Source organism: Mauremys reevesii, linkage group 5, assembly GCF_016161935.1.
Source record: "Mauremys reevesii isolate NIE-2019 linkage group 5, ASM1616193v1, whole genome shotgun sequence".
Lineage (NCBI taxonomy): Eukaryota > Metazoa > Chordata > Testudines > Geoemydidae > Mauremys > Mauremys reevesii.
In genome coordinates, this window is record NC_052627.1 from 11747452 (window position 1) to 11764517 (window position 17066).

The window sequence follows — 17066 nt, forward strand, 5'->3', positions numbered from 1 at the left end:
GAGAGGGGAGGGTCCCAGACTCTGCTGAAGTGGAGCACCCACAGGGACACACGTCTTGAAGAGCCTCAGTTACTGAACAGGGTGAGTAACCTTCTCTTTTGCTTAGCCTGTTGGAGTGAGGTGATTCCCTAAGCAAAAAGGCTGTCTTAAGCTCTATGCATATGAACCTTTGAGGTAAAAAAAATGCAGAGTTTACAAAACAAGTAAGAACAGTTAAGTTTATGCATTAGGCCTAATTCAGATAGGTCCGTTTATTCCACAGGGAGGAAAAGGGGTAAAGAGAAGATGCGGGGGACGCACAGAGCCCCTGGCATGGTGTGTGTATGGAGGTAATGGGGGATACACAGAGCACTTGGTACCATGTGTGAGAGGGAATGGGGGACAGAGAGCCCCTGGCCTGGTGTGGGAGGAAAATGCAGGGCACACACAACCCCTGGTATGATGTGCGGGGTGCAGGGAATCCCTGAAACAGAGGGGATAGGAGGGTGGTACACAGGAAGCTTGTGGCAGGAACTGATGTGTGTGCAGTGCACTAAGCCTAAAGAGAATGAAGTTAGTGGGGAAATAATGAAGTGTCATGTAAAACCTGGGGATACTGCAGCATCCCCCACAGCCCTAGTTCCCAGGCCTATGCCTGGGGATGGATTTTTTTCTCCCGGGTGATGCACTGGAGATGACCGTTGGCTAAGAGGTGGCCCCTTTAAAGTAAACAGCTTCTACCAACCAGCAGCATAATCCAGTGGAAAGGGCACCAGAAAGGGACTCGGGTTATCTGGGTTCTTCTCCTGGCTCTGCCATTGACAAGCTGGGGGATCTTGATCAAGTCATTTCATGGCTCTGTGCCTCTGCTCTGCCATCTGCAGCCGCTGATATGAAACAGTGTGATTTAATTATTAACCACTCTACCTTATTAACCAATCAGGATGTGTTTACTATGTTATTAACCAATCGTAGCTGATAAAATTATAATACTTGGTCAGTCATTGTGCTGTGAGAATAATATATATATAAAACAACTAAAATATCCATAAAACTAAATATTTCCCGTCACACTATTTAAATATGACTATCTAGCACTGTAAAGTAAATGAAACTGTGAATTCACACTACTGTGGTTCTTTTGGATAATGTTGATCACCAGTTTGGCTCCTGAACCACTGAGGTCTGACTATTACTGCCTTAAACTCTCTGTTTCTTGCCCCCTTGTATCTACTTCTGCATATTTTGCGTATAACCCATTACAGCCCTCTGCTGGAAATCTCTGTAACAGAGCAGGATCGTACAGCTTAGTCTCAAAATGCAAAGTCATGTTTTTTCTCTCTCTTTGTGGTTATAGATTTTGTGACTTGCACTTTCTTTATGTTTATTTGTTTGTTTATTTTTAATAGCCAGGCACCAAGGGGTGGCCTAGCCCTGGTAGTTGGGAAATACAATCCCAGCTTGAGCTTCCCCAACCTCATGGCAGACGTGTTCCTCAACAGGAAATAAAATCTCTGACTGAATTTCTTGACATCAAGGGAAAGGAAGGCCGATGTTGTGCTCACTGATTGAGTTGCTGAGGATGGAGGGCCAACGCAGGATACCAGTATTGGAGAATAATCAAATAGGGTTTGATTGTCAGAACTCATGCAAGTAGGCACTCTAGAGGCAGGAGGCATGTTAGATCATATTCTGCACCTTTTGATTCAGCAGATCTGGCTGTAGGTGGGCTCACCATATTTCTACTATTTCAAATAAGTGTCACATGTACCTGTGTTATTCTACATAGGTCTCTGCATTTTTGGCCTTTTAGGTACTTAATTCTGACTCTCTATTCAGAAAGAAGTTTCATGTAATATGAGGCTTAGAAGGGACCTCAGGAGGTCATTAGTTCAACCCTCTGCTCAAAGCAGGGCTACTCCCCAGACAGATTTTTACCCCAGTTCCCTAAATGGCTCCCTCCAGGATTGATCTCACAACCCTGGGTTTAATACTCAAACCACTGAGCTATCCCTCCCTCCTTTCCTACTAAGAACATAAGAAAGGCCGTACCGGGTCAGACCAAAGGTCCATCTAGCCCAGTATCTGTCTACCGACAGTGGCCAATGCCAGGTGCCCCTGAGGGAGTGAACTTAACAGGCAATGATCAAGTGATCTCTCTCCTGCCATCCATCTCCATCCTCTGACGAACAGAGGCTAGGGACACCATTTTTACCCATCCTGGCTAATAGCCATTTATGGACTTAGCCACCATGAATTTATCCAGTCCCCTTTTAAACATTGTTATAGTCCTAGCCTTCACAACCTCCTCAGGTAAGGAGTTCCACAAGTTCACTGTGCGCTGCGTGAAGAAGAACTTCCTTTTATTTGTTTTAAACCTGCTGCCTATTAATTTCATTTGGTGACCCCTAGTTCTTGTATTATGGGAATAAGTAAATAACTTTTCCTTATCCACTTTCTCAACATCACTCATGATTTTATATACCTCTATCATGTCCCCCCTTAGTCTTCTCTTTTCCAAACTGAAGAGTCCTAGCCTCTTTAATCTTTCCTCATTTGGGACCCTCTCTAAACCCCTAATCATTTTAGTTGCCCTTTTCTGAACCTTTTCTAGTGCTACAATATCTTTTTTGAGGTGAGGAGACCACATCTGTACACAGTATTCGAGATGTGGGCGTACCATGGATTTATATAAGGGCAATAATATATTCTCAGTCTTATTCTCTATCCCCTTTTTAATGATTCCTAACATCCTGTTTGCTTTTTTGACCGCCTCTGCACACTGCGTGGACATCTTCAGAGAACTATCCACGATAACTCCAAGATCTTTTTCCTGACTCGTTGTAGCTAAATTAGCCCCCATCATGTTGTATGTATAGTTGGGGTTATTTTTTCCAATGTGCATTACTTTACATTTATCCACATTAAATTTCATTTGCCATTTTGTTGCCCAATCACTTAGTTTTGTGAGATCTTTTTGAAGTTCTTCACAATCTGCTTTGGTCTTAACTATCTTGAGTAGTTTAGTATCATCTGCAAACTTTGCCACCTCACTGTTTACCCCTTTCTCCAGATCATTTATGAATAAATTGAATTGGATTGATCCCAGGACTGACCCTTGGGGAACACCACTAGTTACCCCTCTCCATTCTGAGAATTTACCATTAATTCCTACCCTTTGTTCCCTGTCCTTTAACCAGTTCTCAATCCATGAAAGGACCTTCCCTTTTATCCCATGACAGCTTAATTTACGTAAGAGCCTTTGGTGAGGGACCTTGTCAAAGTAACTCTTTCGTTACTGGGTAGAACATAGAGTTGCAGAGCAACTGTGATTGGTGTTAATACCCCAATGTAAGAAAGCACTAAACCACTGTTTAACTTTTGACTTCAGTGGGACTTACTTAAAGTTAACTAGACAAGTGTTTTGCTGGATTGGGATATCTATGAGGAATAAATCTCTGAAATTGAATTGGCTGAGGTCTTTTTGGACACTATCCTGGTATGTATGCCAAAGGAATAATAAATTTGTCCTACATTTTTCATATCCTCTTGCAAGCTAAAAAGGCATCTAGAACTGTGTCCTTTTTGTGGAATACGCATCAGTAAAATGAGCAGTAGTGCTGGAACAATTTTTGTAGTGAGGGGTGCTGAAGGCGGAAATCATGTATTTTTGGGCTGTTATTACTACTTCAAACCAGGGGGTGTGGCAGCACCCCTAGTTCCAGCACCTATGAAAATGAGAGGCTTGTCATGTTACAGTTTTTCTGCTGAAGTGTTATCCAGATTAGCTGACTTGTTGCAGCCGGAGCGTGATATTTGTTTCAGTGCACCAAGAGGTCAACCACATCACAAAAGAATGTTGCAACCCTTGCAACAGAATGGAAATGTGTGTACCATAAAAATAAAGTGAAAAACTTTTTCACTTATATCAGTAAGCTGTGTCAGGCTTAGATTACCTGTTGCCTGAAGAATAGCTGTTCTCTCTTATATCCCAGCCCATGTGCAATGCAATTATGTAGCCATGCAAACAACCCCATAATTGTAGATTTTCAAAAAACATGCTGCGTAATTTTGTTCCACAATCTAAGCTTTTATTTTTGAAAAAGTCTCTAACTTATTTGGTTATGAAAATAACCCTCAAAATGTTCCTGAATCCTCAGTCAATCCCAAAATAGCTCTCAAGGAGGTGTGAACACTCCTGTTCACTTCAATGGGGGTGTTAACACTGAGGCCTAATGATGACAATCTAAATGTCTTCTTTAATTACATCAGTCCTATCATTTCAGCAGAAACGCCAAGCCAGTGGCCTTCCATTCTTGCTAGTACTATCAAAAGTTGCTGGGGTGCAGAATTCTAGCTCTCCTGCCCATAAACGTGAAATTCCCGCTTCCTCTGCCCTGATTCCAATTCCTCTGCTCCCAGTTCCAAAAGCCTAAGCTGCCACCTGGATACCAATAAGCAAAGCTGCAACCTCCACCTTCCTGGGTCCCAAAAGCTCCAGTTATCAAAACCTCCAGCTTTCTCCCAGCAACTTCTATGGTGTGGTTAATGCACTTTCAATGCCAAAATATGCAGTACATTCAACATTTGGGGACAATATAAAAAGAATTGAATTTCATATGAAAATAAATGACACAGTGCATCATGGATTGGATTGGGCATGCAGTGAGAAGGGGAAGGTTTAGAATAACAGTGCTGCATGGATCAGGTCCTTCTGGCACAATTTAAGTCTAATGTGCTTCTTAGGATATGGGTTTTTTAAATAATATCTGGCATATATAAAATAACTACATATGCAATCCATCCCTCAACTGGATGGAGTCACAACTGCTCAACTGTGTGTCATAGATCCTATACTGCTAACAGTTGCTGTCCTTTCTCTACAATGATAGAAGTCTGGACTTTTAGAGCAAAAAGACCTGGATTCTCTGTCTCTTCCCAAGAAGTTCTGAGTGACCAGAGCGGCTGCACAGCGACAGCAACAGAGTTCCTAGGTGACTACAGATTGGTTGAAGTAATTTTAAGCAGGTCTATGCAGTGGACTAAAATCTTCCCCTTTTGCTAAAAGCCTTGGGTCACACTAGTTATGTTTGAGCACAGGTGTTTTACCCTGTATTTTATTTAATGCACCACTTTTGGAGGATGGCAGTATTCTGGCAAAGCAACAATTTGGGGTGGAAGTTACGGTTTCCTTTTCAAACCCAGAATAATCCCTAATCTAATCTATGGTGATATCCATTTGCCCACCAGAGGGCAAATCAAGCCCTTGGTTTAAAGCTATTCACTTTGAAATAAATCAATCCTAGAGTACATTAAGCAAATACCAGAGAAAGTTCTCACCTTCTTGGGCAAGAGGTGGAAAGGGATGAGATGCTGTGACTGTGGTTATGCTACATGATTTTTTCCGTAATGTTCTCAATTACATTTGGATTTTTAAACTTAGAGCAGATCACAGAAAGCTGTTTCCTAATGGGGAGTTTTAAGAACAACCTGTTAATGAACTGTGCATTGGCAAGGGGCGTAACAGGGCAGCTGCCTCCTGAGCGCCCCTCATGGCCAGGAGTGGCTCTGCAGCTCTCTGCCTCTCTTTCCCCTCTTCAGGGCCCCTTAAGAATTTCACACAGTCTTTCTAGTGGCTGCCTGGGACTAGTTTAATAAGAAAAACACTTCAAGCAATCCCAAAATAAAGTCCATTGTCACATGATTATCTGACAAAGATTTTATAGAAAATGCACTTTTTTTTTTAAAACTTGTCAGGTAATCATGTAGCAGGCTTTACATTTCCCCATATGCTACATAAGAACCCAAGTAATGACACCTGTGGCACATTCAAAATGGATATATATCTTATTCCAGCCGCCGTGAAGTAGTCTCTCCTATATGTTTGTTGTTTGTATGCGTGTGATGTTGGTTTTCTATCCACAATACTCACAATGTTGTGGTTGTCTTTGACTGAGATAGCCGGGGATTGGACTGAATTCAAACCAAAAACATGGATGGCATCAGAAAAGGAATTTGGTGGCTTTGATGCCCTTTTGAAAAAGAAGGAAATCATACCAAATCTCTATTGATTCAGGATGCAAATGAAATTGATTTTAGCAAAATACTTTTTATTGCTAAAAAAATCGTAGCCAAGTTTACTTCCCTTGAAAAACAGGCAGAGCAATTCTGAGTATTGCATACAAAGTCACATAGACCACACACACACACACGTGAAGTGTTGTCCTAGTGACCCTTCTTTGGCCAAGTCTCTGATGCAGGCCAGACAATCAGACACTCATCTTCAGTTTTCAACTCCAGTTAGCCCACGAATAGGTATGCAGAACACTATGGATGCAACCTGCCAAATTATGAGCATGTTTTATCATTTTAACAGAGCTATCATATTTTATAGAATGATTGTAACAACCACTAATACAAAAACTTTCAGAAGTAAAAGAGTGGGGGGGAAGTATAAAAACCATCTTCACCCTGGCTGACATGTTAAAGTGTGACAGCACACCACATGAAAATGACAGAGACGTGTCATGATAAAAATAGAATTACTCTTTTTTTTGGCATGCAGTTTTATGGCTAGTGATAAAGATAACATGTATAAAATCAAGAGTTCAGCATTTAAAATACTGAAGACATTCTAAATAGTTCAATTGTTTCACAATCATCAATGACATTGCTTCTTGCTACTAACGGTATTGTATCAATAGACACAAACTCTTTTTTGCATTTTGGGACACTCCGACGTATACTTTTGCTTCATTCTTTTTTCTGTGATTATCACAGCCCTCTTGCACGAATGAATGTGACACTGCCCAGCGTTTCAACGAGAGACTCGCAGATGGCATTGCTGTAAAGGCCAATTCAATCAGAGCCAAATCCTTGACCCTTTGAAATCAATGAGAGTGTTTCCTGTTGACAGTACTGAGCCCAGGATTCAGCCCCAAACGCCTCCATAGTAAAGCGCGCAGCATGATCGTGCCATAAAACTCACAGGTCTCCTGGTAGCGCGACGGTATATTTACTCCGGCAGCTTCCTTTCTCAAACTAACAGTCTGTATATGGGCTGCGTCAGTGTGGACAGAGAATGAAAGAGTAAAACAAACGATGAACAACCTGGCCCTTCTCAGGGCTGAGAATTCCGCATGGGGTTATAGGCATTATCTCTGCTTTTCCTATTTGCGCAGCCTGCCGGATGAGCTGTAATGCAAACATTGCAACAAATCACGACATATACAATACAGAGAGCGCATAGAATCACAGGGCTGGAAGGGACCTCGAGAGGTCATCTAGTCAGTCCCCTGCATTCATGGCAAGACTAAGTATTATCTAGACCAGGGGTTGGCAACCTTTCAGAAGTGCTGTGCCGAGTCTTCATTTATTCACTCTAAATTTAAGGTTTCACGTGCCAGTAATACATTTTAACCTTTTTAGAAGGTCTCTTTCTAGAAGTCTATAATATATAACTAAACTATTGTTGTGTGTGAAGTAAATAAGGTTTTTAAAATGTTTAAGAAGCTTCATTTAAAATTAAATTAAAATGCAGAGCCCCCCAGACCGGTGGCCAGGATCTGGGCAGTGTGAGTGCCACTGAAAATCAGCTCGCGAACCGCCTTCGGCACACGTGCCATAGGTTGCCTACCCCTGATCTAGAGTCTAGACCATCCCTGCCAGGTGTTTGTCTAACCTGCTCTTAAAAACCTCCAATGATGGAGATTCCACAACCTCCCTAGACAATTTATTCCAGTGCTTAACCACCCTGACAGTTAGGAAGTTTTTCCTAAAGTCCAAACTAAACCTCCCTTGCTACAGTTTAAGCCCATTGCTTCTTGTTCTATCCTCAGAGGTTAAGAAGGACATTTTTTCTCCCTCCTCCTTGTAACAACCTTTTATGTACTTGAAAACTGTTATGTCCCTTCTCAGTCTTCTCTTCTCCAGACTAAACAAACCCAATTCTTTCAATCTTCCTTCATAGGTCATGTTTTCTAGACCTTTAATTATTTTTGTTGCTCTTCTCTGGACTTTCTCCAGTTTGTCCACATCCTTCCTGGAATGTGGCACCCAGAACTGGACACAATACTCCAGTTGAGGCCTAATCAGCACGGAGTAGAGCGGAAGAATTACTTCTCGTGTCTTGCTTACAACGCTTCTGCTAATACATCCCAGAATGATGTTCACTTTTTTTTTTTTGGCAACAGTGTTACACTGCTGACTCATATCTAGCTTGGGGATCAATATGACCCCCAGATCCCTTTCTGCAGTACTTCAATACCGCCAAAATGCCGTGGCTAGCAAACAGATTTTGATTACGTGGAGGAAATATTGTCTTCCGGTTCCTACTGTCTGCTTGGCAGAACTTGAGTACATTTTTGTTTGTGCGAATGAGAAGTTGTCAGAAACAATTCTAAATACAGCTTGCACAACCAGATATATTAATTAGCTCTCATGCCTGTTATTCACACCCACACACAAGTAAAGCCTTGTCCTAGGGACCCTTCTTTGGCCAAGTCTCTGAGGCAGGCCAGACAATATACAGCAGAGGAATGCGAGGCTCTCCCTTTGCGGTGCGTCAGCTCCTGTTAATTTAGGAGAGACCAGAGCCCAAGCCTTCAGCCTGGGTGTCTCCCATGGCACAGCAGAACACTAACCAGAAGAGCACTGCCTTACCCAGGTACATTGCTAACATGCTGCATAACGCTGGGATATTTTTAAGATGTATGGATGTGCCCTGTTTCTGCTGTATTCAAAGACTTCTGCTAATCCCCAGCTTTCTAGATTCCTGGCATTGTATTGCTCAAATGGGCCTTCAGATAATGAGCACTGAAGATCACAGAAGCGTTTACACTGAAAGGAATCTGGGGATTATTTCTCTTCAGAAGATCTGTGGCAACCTGCCCTTTGGCAGAATAGTTCCAGTAACAAGATCATTTTGACAGCTACCTGCGTAAAATCCTGTTAATGATCCTCTTCACCCATTTGGCCTGGGGATCCAAACAGATTTGCTGGCTCGTCTTCAGTGTCGCACTGGAAGGGATTGAACAATTTGTTTAAAATAATCTTAACACTTTGAGAGAGTCTAGAAAAAATAGCAGCCTCTAGGCTAACTTCTGCTCTCACTCGTACTCTTCCCAGGGCTGGTGCAAGAATGTTTCATGCCCTACGCGAAACTTCCACCTTGCGCCCCCCTCCCTCCCCGGCGCCCCTGCCCTGAGCCCTCCCCCCTCCGTGGCAGCTCCCCCCCTCCGCCCTGAGGCGCCCCCCCGCCCCAGCTCACCCCTGCTCTGCGCAGGAGCACTCTGAGCACGCCCCCCCCCCGAACATGACCCCCCCCTTACTTGCTGCAGGCGGCCCTCCCCGTGCTCCCCTGCCCCAGCTCCCTCTGCCTAAATGCTGGCGGCGACTGAGGCGGCTGATGATCTGGCCGCCACGGTCACTGCCGAAGAAAATGGCATCCCCCCAAATCTAGCACCCTAGGCGACCACCTAGGTCATGTAAATGGTTGCACCGGCCCTGACTCTTCCACCTGTCAGTGGTGTGACCGGAGTGGCACAGCCGGAGCTGAGTGCCAAATTTGGCCCTAGTAGTTAATTGTCAATACGCTCCCTTTGAAAATGTACACTTTGTTCATGTGAAACTTGGACTGAATGACACGTAGAGACTGAATCCGATCTCATTGGCTCCAATTATTCACCAGTGTAACTCCATCGACTTTAGTGCTGTTACTCCTGCTTTGCACCGGGGTAAGTGAGAGCACAAGGAGGCCCTTATACTTTAATATATAAAAAAATCCCTCACGGGAATGGATGTTCATTATGTGATAACAGACGGTGCCAATACTGGTGCACGCCTGACTTTGAAAATCTGTCCCTAAGTCTGTACAATTTTAAAAAAATCATTTTGCATTCCAGCTGTGTAAATTATATCTAATGAACGTCCACTTAGCTATGGCCTTTCCTTTGGTGTATCCATTCATCTCTAAAAAAATACCCCCGTAAGGGTCAGATACTTCCCAAAATAAATTCAGGCAGTTCCCATCGACTACAAGGAGAGCTCTGCTAGAGCTCAAGGGGTAACCTGTGGATCTTGATGTTTTGCTTGATCATGGCTATGAAAGAAGTGGTTTTGAAATCTTAGTATCTCTTGCTGGGTAGGGCACAGGGGACTACCCCTTTAAGGAACAGTCAGGCGCTTACAGCTGAAGCAAGCCTGCGAGCAATCAAGGATCCCCTGGGGCTGGGCAACTTAACAAGGAAAAGGAAGCGAGGTTGGACTAGAAGCTGTTATGGGCTGTGGTCTCTCTCAGGGACTAGCCTGGCCGAGGCCACAGACCTTTGTTTTGCTGATTCACTTTGGGAACCCTGAACCAGGGCTCTGAGGTAAGGACCTTATGAACTTCTGTTCACACTGCTCCTTCCCTGAGGCTGACTTGAAGGGAAGATGTGTGTTTTGTTAGCTTGTTTTAGCTTCCCTCTGGGTTCCGCCCTGTAACATGTGGCTACCCTGTAATTCGAATAGCCCTGTGTTAAAATCACTGGTGAATACAAAGGCGAACTGCTTGGGTTTGGTTTCATGGACCAAAAGAAAACCTCAGCCTACGTGTGTCTACATGAACCTTGGCAGTGCGGGTGGCAATGCTTTGGGTAGCACTATCTGTGGTAGCACATGTGGAATTTGATGTGCTGGAGCCGGTGACCAGCTGTGAGGTCTGGATCAACAGTTTCCCTAACCACCTCAACCAGTGAGGGTTCTGTTGGAAGGATGTGGTAGCCCGTGGCTACATCAGCCTGTCAGCAGAGAGCGTCTGTGCTAGAGAAGGCTTGTCCGTGGTGGGAATGTAGGCAGAGGAGTCCTGGCAGTGCTAGCGAGCAGGGAAGGCTCTGGCAGGGTGACTCCATAGGAGCTGTGCTATCAAGGAGCCGGAGGGAGACTCAAAACTGCAACGAAGGGATTGGGCCTCTGTGCTGATCCTGGCCTGTGGAGGATTCACTCAGGGCTACCAAATCTGGAGGGTGAACAATCAAAGGCTTGCAAGAACAAATGGTTGCCATACAGGGCTTCTAACTATGCAGAGGGAACAGCGGTGCAAGTACGGTGGTATGGGCTGGTACGCTGTACCAGTAAGATATTTATAGCTGATACAGCGTACTGGAAAGACACAGGAGGAGCCCGCCCCCCAGCCCCAGCCCCAGCCCTTCCATGCAGCTGCTTCTCCTGAATCCTCCTGCCTGGGGTCTGTACAGCAGAAGTCTTTGGTCCAGTGAGAGGAGGACAGAGCTTCTCCCCCACAAGGTAATGAGGGATAGATGTGGATCACGAGGAGGAGACAGGGAGAGCGTGGGGGCCCCAGGCAGGGGGCAGGAAGGTGTCACATGGGGGGGGTCACATGGGGAGGTCACCCCCCCTTTGTGTCCCTCCCATGAGTGCAGCATACCAGCGAGAAATTATTTCTACTTGCACCTCTGAGAGGGAAATGCCACATGGCAGGTGCCCTGCTCAGCTATACAGGAGCAGGGCTCTGCTCTTGTGTGGTTTAGGAGCTCTGCATGTCAGGTGCCTACTTCTCCTCCATCACAGTGTATTTGTTCTGCAGGTGCCCCACTACTCCGGCCTGTGGTGGAGCTTCTCAAACGATGGATGAGCAAACCAAATAGCTCAGAAATGGTAAGGGAATGGTCTTCTGGGGAGAAAGCGAGGGTTTCCATTCCCCAATGCTGTCAATCGGGCAGCTTTCACAAGCACTCCAATTGGATCGCTACTGGCTTGTGAAATCCTGTGGTTTCAACTTACATGACTTCCACGGTGCTGCACTGTGGGCCTTTGGGGATGATTTCCACATGAACCAAGAGCTTCGGTGACACCAAGCCCGGGACAGTCTGGAGACACTGACACCGCAACTCTCCGCCCAGAAGTGACTCTGTGAGGGAAGGAAAGTGAGGAGCATCACTGAGTGAGGAACTTAACTAAGTTAATGCTCCAAAAAAGTGTGTGGAAGGGAGAAAAACCTGCTGCAGGGTTTAAGCCACTCTCACTAATGGGGATTAGGACAAGACCTTCTTAGGATGCACATTCTACTACATCTGCCAACTGTAGGGTTTGTGCATCTGACACTGTCAGGGACAGGATACGATCTATCTTGGGTACTTATTTGGCTCCATCTGTGATGGCTTTTTCCACACAACACCCCTGTGAAGTAGAGCAGTCCCATTATCCCCATTGTACAGATGGGACCTGAGGCACAGAAAGACTAACCTGAAGTGTAGGCCTGAGACCTCATCAAACCCTCCCACCCCCCATATTAAACCAGCCTTGGGTGAAACTCAGGGAGTTAGTTCACCACTAAAACTGAAAAAAGAAATGTTCTGCTGTAGGGATATTAAAGAAGGTTTATATTAAACATGGTTTATATGAGAAATGATTTATTGATTTATTGTTAATTAATACTTTATAACTTAAGGTTTATGTTAAAAGTAAATTTGTGATTCTAACCTGCAAGCCACCAGCTGTGTCTGTGTGAAGACTGCTCAAAGAAATACTTTGTATAAAACTTGCTAAACATTAATTAACTCTAAGTAAGCCAAAACAGTAGCTGTTATAGTGTATAGATAGAGACCCCCACCCTCTGTAAGTTTTCATCTCACTTTATCTTTGCTTGTTAAAAGACAGGGAGTCTCACATAAATTGGTAACACCCCAAAAAGTAAAGAGACAGTGAAATAGATGTGATTAAGATAGAGAATGTATGTGACTGAATGGTTAGGGAGTCACCAGCCTGAAGAATTCAGTGTCGGCTGAAGAATGTGTCAAGTGGGATCAACCAGATGACCCCCGGAGGGCAAACTGGAATCCACCCACCACACCTCAAAGGAAGGAAAAACAAAACACCTATTAACATGGAGCCAGACATCTGCTGATTGATTTAGCAACAGCAAAATGAAGCAACTCTCATGAACTGACATAGGAATAAATTCCTATAAAACTGGACTCTAAAGACTGAGGACTTTGAGTCTATGGTTCTGATACCAACCTCCAGGAGCATCAGATGCATCTGACACAGACTCGGCTCCATCCTCATGACCAAGATACCTGGCCAGTAACTTGGCATGAGCAACATCTAGGCTGGTAACTATAACATCTATACAGAACCTGAATGAATGATTGTGTAAATGAATATGTGTGTGTGTGTGTATAAGGAATAAGTAGTAATAGAAACAAGTAGAAAAACATTGTTTTCTGTTTTGTTATGGTATTTACAATAAATGTGGCATCTTTGCCTTATCCCTCTTAATAAGATCCTGCTGGTTTTTATTATATTGGTATAACACTGCTGCTGATAAAGCACGCCCTCCTCAGGAATGTCCCTAAGGAGAGTTACACCAAGGTTGTAAAGACGCTGGGAAACAGGGAAGATGCAGCAAGACTCAACAAATGGTAAAATAAGCTCAGATGATCATCTGCACAAATAGAGAAGGTCACAACTAAGTTACAATTTGGGCATGAAAGATAAAATGCAAAGAACTTGGGAAGGAAGGAGGACACATAGGTGCCAATGAGTAATTGGTTACAATTTTTGTTATTTAGGAGTGTGGGATCAAGGAACAGGTTTAGTAAATTTGAAGGAGGGAGCTAGTTTTATCTATATAATGTAAATGAAAAACCATTGCTCTTTGGGAACCATTTCCCGACTGCAATTCAACATCCAGCTGCTGGAACTCTGGCCTCTCTGCATGACTGAGAGGTGCAGAGGCATCGCCGGGAACCCCCAGATGGATGAACCCTGACTGGCCACTGGGTGAAATTTGTCTGTATATTGGGAGTGGTGAGCATAAGAGATTTGCTTGAGCTATGTATTCTGTGTGTGTTGCTAATAAATAGATGTTTAGAGCACAAGTGTAAGGATCTTTCACTGGGAGAAGGTTCTGGAGACCCCTGAGGGAAAGGGCAGGTACCTAAATTGACCAGGTTTCTTCCTGAGCCCCATGGGTAAGATAGGTGCCTTAGGTGCTGAGCCCTCAGAAGGGAAAGGGGGGAGGTGCCTAAATTGATTGGGTCACAGCTTGAGCCCTCGGTAGGGTGTAGGCAGGACGTCCTAAATTGGCCACGTCACACCTTGTGCCTCTGGTAGGGTGCCTTAAATTGACCCAGTAACAGACATTACCCCAGAAGTCTCTGACCTAGCAGGGACTTGACCCCAGGTCTTTCAGTTCCAAGACCAGCACTGGGTTCAACAAACCACAGCTCTGAGCCACAGCTGTTTCTATGTTGCGCCTATGAACAAAGATACGCTACTTCTGCACCTTTAACCACCCATCATTTGAACAAATGAAATGTCTTTGACACAAAGGGAAGGGAAGGCTGAGAGGGCTTGATGCTGCACAGTGCAGCGACAGAGGCTTGGGAGTACAAGCTGTCAGCCAAAGGACGAGCGTGACCGACAGCCCGCAGGACCAAGCATGCTCTTACACAGTTGCCCAGTTACTCGTGGCTGGCAATTGCAGGGCCGCCCGAGCGAGGCGTGTGTAGGGAAGTGCAGCACGTTTGCAGGCGGAGGTGTCAAGGGGCTGGAGACTGACTATCCTGCTGAACTAAAACCTCATCCTCCTGCTCCCGGCGGTGCTGGCACACAGCCGCCTTCCACGCCCCGCTCTCCCTCCTCCCCTCACAGGCACCAGGCCACAGTCCAGAGGCTTGTATAAAAGGAGAGTTAAATAAGGACACTCAGACTTATATGTGTATGGATCAGCTCATGTTCTCTGATACAAGGCACAAAGCTCATAATCATCCGTGTAGGATCCCAGTCAGTAAGGGCCATGCGGTACCCGCTCTTAGCAGAGCCTGCACGTCCAGCCTACCCGCCGTATCGGCAGGTAACGATTGGTTTTTCAGGGATTGATATATTGCATCTCATCTAGATGCGATATATCAATCCCTGAACGGGCTCCCCATCGACTCCGAAACTCCACCGGAGCGAGCGGCACTAGTGGAGTCAATGGGGGAGCCGCGGACATTGATCCCGCGCCATGAGGGCAGGAGGTAAGTCGGACTAAGATACTTCGACTTCAGCTACAGGATTCCCATAGCTGAAGTTGCGTATCTTACATCAACACCTCCTCCACTGTAGACCTGGCCAAGAGTGGGATGGAGGAACCAGGAAGTCTCATAAGATTCCCCGTGTCGTGTGGCGTGACCAATAGCTGCTCCCCTCAGGAGAGAGGAGCTGGGTGAGTGGGACACTGATGAGGCAAGGAAAGGAAACTCTTACCGTACTGTGTGCTAGTTCCTCCCTGGTGCTGCCCAGCCCCTGTTCCCCTTCAGATCCCTTGGGACAATACTGCCATAGGCTCCTCTGTCCACGCTGGCCAATAGCTCCCTGTTTGCAGCGTTGCTGGAGCTATGTTGGTCCCATGATATTAGAGAGACAAGGCGGTGAGGTTTTTACTGGACCAACTTCCACTAACAGAGACAAGCTTTCAAGCTGCACCGAGCTCTTCTTCTACCTCTCTGGCTGAGAGCAGCACAGGAGCGAGGCCGAAACGATTGCTGCTAGAAGCCTAGTTAATTTTTGGTGCAAACACCAACTCGACTAGCCAGCAGCACACAGCAGCTGCTCCAGTGCTCTACACTTGACCCGTCCCCATGGAATTCCTACATCAGCCAAGGGTCTTCCAGAGCCTTAACAGAAGAGATGGGGACCACTCTGTGTTAGTTCTGCTCCTCTCTCTTCCCGCTCCAGTGAGGCTTTCCTGTCCTCTTTGATTTGCTCACCAGCACACGTCACAAGGGAACGGAGTGTAGGACCCTAAAGACTGGAGTGAATCAGCTGAAATAACTGTCTGGAAACAGACTTGCAAACCAGTTCCCCCCTTTAATAACCAGCCAACAGCTGAGTTTGAGGTTCTGTGTCTCTCCTGGAGTGGTTGATATCAAAGATTGGGGATTGGTCCTGCTTTGAGCAGGGGGTTGGACTAGATGACCTCCTGAGGTCCCTTCCAACCCTGATATTCTATGAAAGACACCTCAAGCAGGGGAAAGATCTGGAGTACCAGAAATGCAGCACACTACACTGTTCCTGTATTCAGGGTCCGATTCGGATCTCACTTTCACCTGTGTACATCAGGCATCACCTCACCAAAGTCAGTGGCATTCCATCAGTTTAAAACAGGTCTGAGATTAGAAGTGAAGCCATGGCTGGAATTGTCTTAAACTCTGCCTGTGTTCTGTGTGATTTGTTATCTTAAACAGCGTGTGGTGAGTTTAAAGCCGTTCAGTAATTCCATTCACCTTTACATTAAAACCCTATTTTTTTTCTGCAAATACTGTAAAAGGCATTAACAAGGGAAAAGACTACAAGTACTTTGACTGGCTTACCATGACAGATGCCTGTGAGAGTTAGCAGCAGGAGGGAGAACGTGATCTTGTTGTCCATGGCTGCTTCGCTGGTTTGTCTCTTGGCTTGCTGGTGGTGAACAGCTACTTAAAATCAACTCGGTGGCAACTGCAGACCCATGTGGGAGCAGTGACGCTTTTATCCTGTGCGGCGTGTGAGGGAGGATCTTAGCTAAGATTACAGAGTTTTTACAGACTAACAACCCACAAGTAAATTGGATTTATTCTGCTTGTTTTAATTCCTTCCTGGCTCTAAGAAAACAGTAACATGAGATGATGAAAGAGAGTGAGCTTTGTGCTGCCTTGTTCACCAGCTGCTGAATTTCAGAGGCCCGATCTCAGCTTACTCCTGGTTCACTGACGTAATAGAGGAGTGACCGCAGTCAAATCCGGGGCGTTGCGCAGGCTGATGGATAACTGGGGTATGTGGAGAGAGGAGCAGAACTAACGCAGAGTGGTCCCCATCTCTTCTGTTAAGAGACCCTTGGCTGATGTGGGAACTCCATGGGGACGGGTCAAGTGTAGAGCGCTGGAGCAGCTGCTGTGTGCTGCTGGCTAGTCGAGTGGGTGTTTGCACCCAAAATTAACTAGGCTTCTAGCAGCAATCGTTTCGGCCTCGCTCCTGTGCTGCTCTCACCCGGGGAGGCAGAAGAAGAGCTCGGTGCAGCTTGAAAGCTTGTCTCTTTCGTTAGCGGAAGTTGGTCCAGTAAA

The 17066-nt window shown here is 45.5% G+C and overlaps 1 protein-coding gene across 1 annotated transcript; it reads right to left on the reverse strand.

Annotated features, from left to right (window-relative positions):
• Nucleotides 1–6117: 6117 nt before the first annotated feature.
• LOC120406556 (alveolar macrophage chemotactic factor-like) lies at nt 6118–16494 on the reverse strand. The gene is made up of 4 exons (XM_039541494.1): nt 16338–16494; nt 11761–11887; nt 8914–8997; nt 6118–7173 (listed from the first exon to the last, which is right to left on the reverse strand). Exons 1-4 carry the CDS (start codon nt 16393–16395, stop codon nt 7149–7151), a joined length of 294 nt encoding a protein of 97 aa, XP_039397428.1. The 5' UTR covers nt 16396–16494; the 3' UTR covers nt 6118–7148.
• Between the last annotated feature and the right edge of the window lie 572 nt (nt 16495–17066).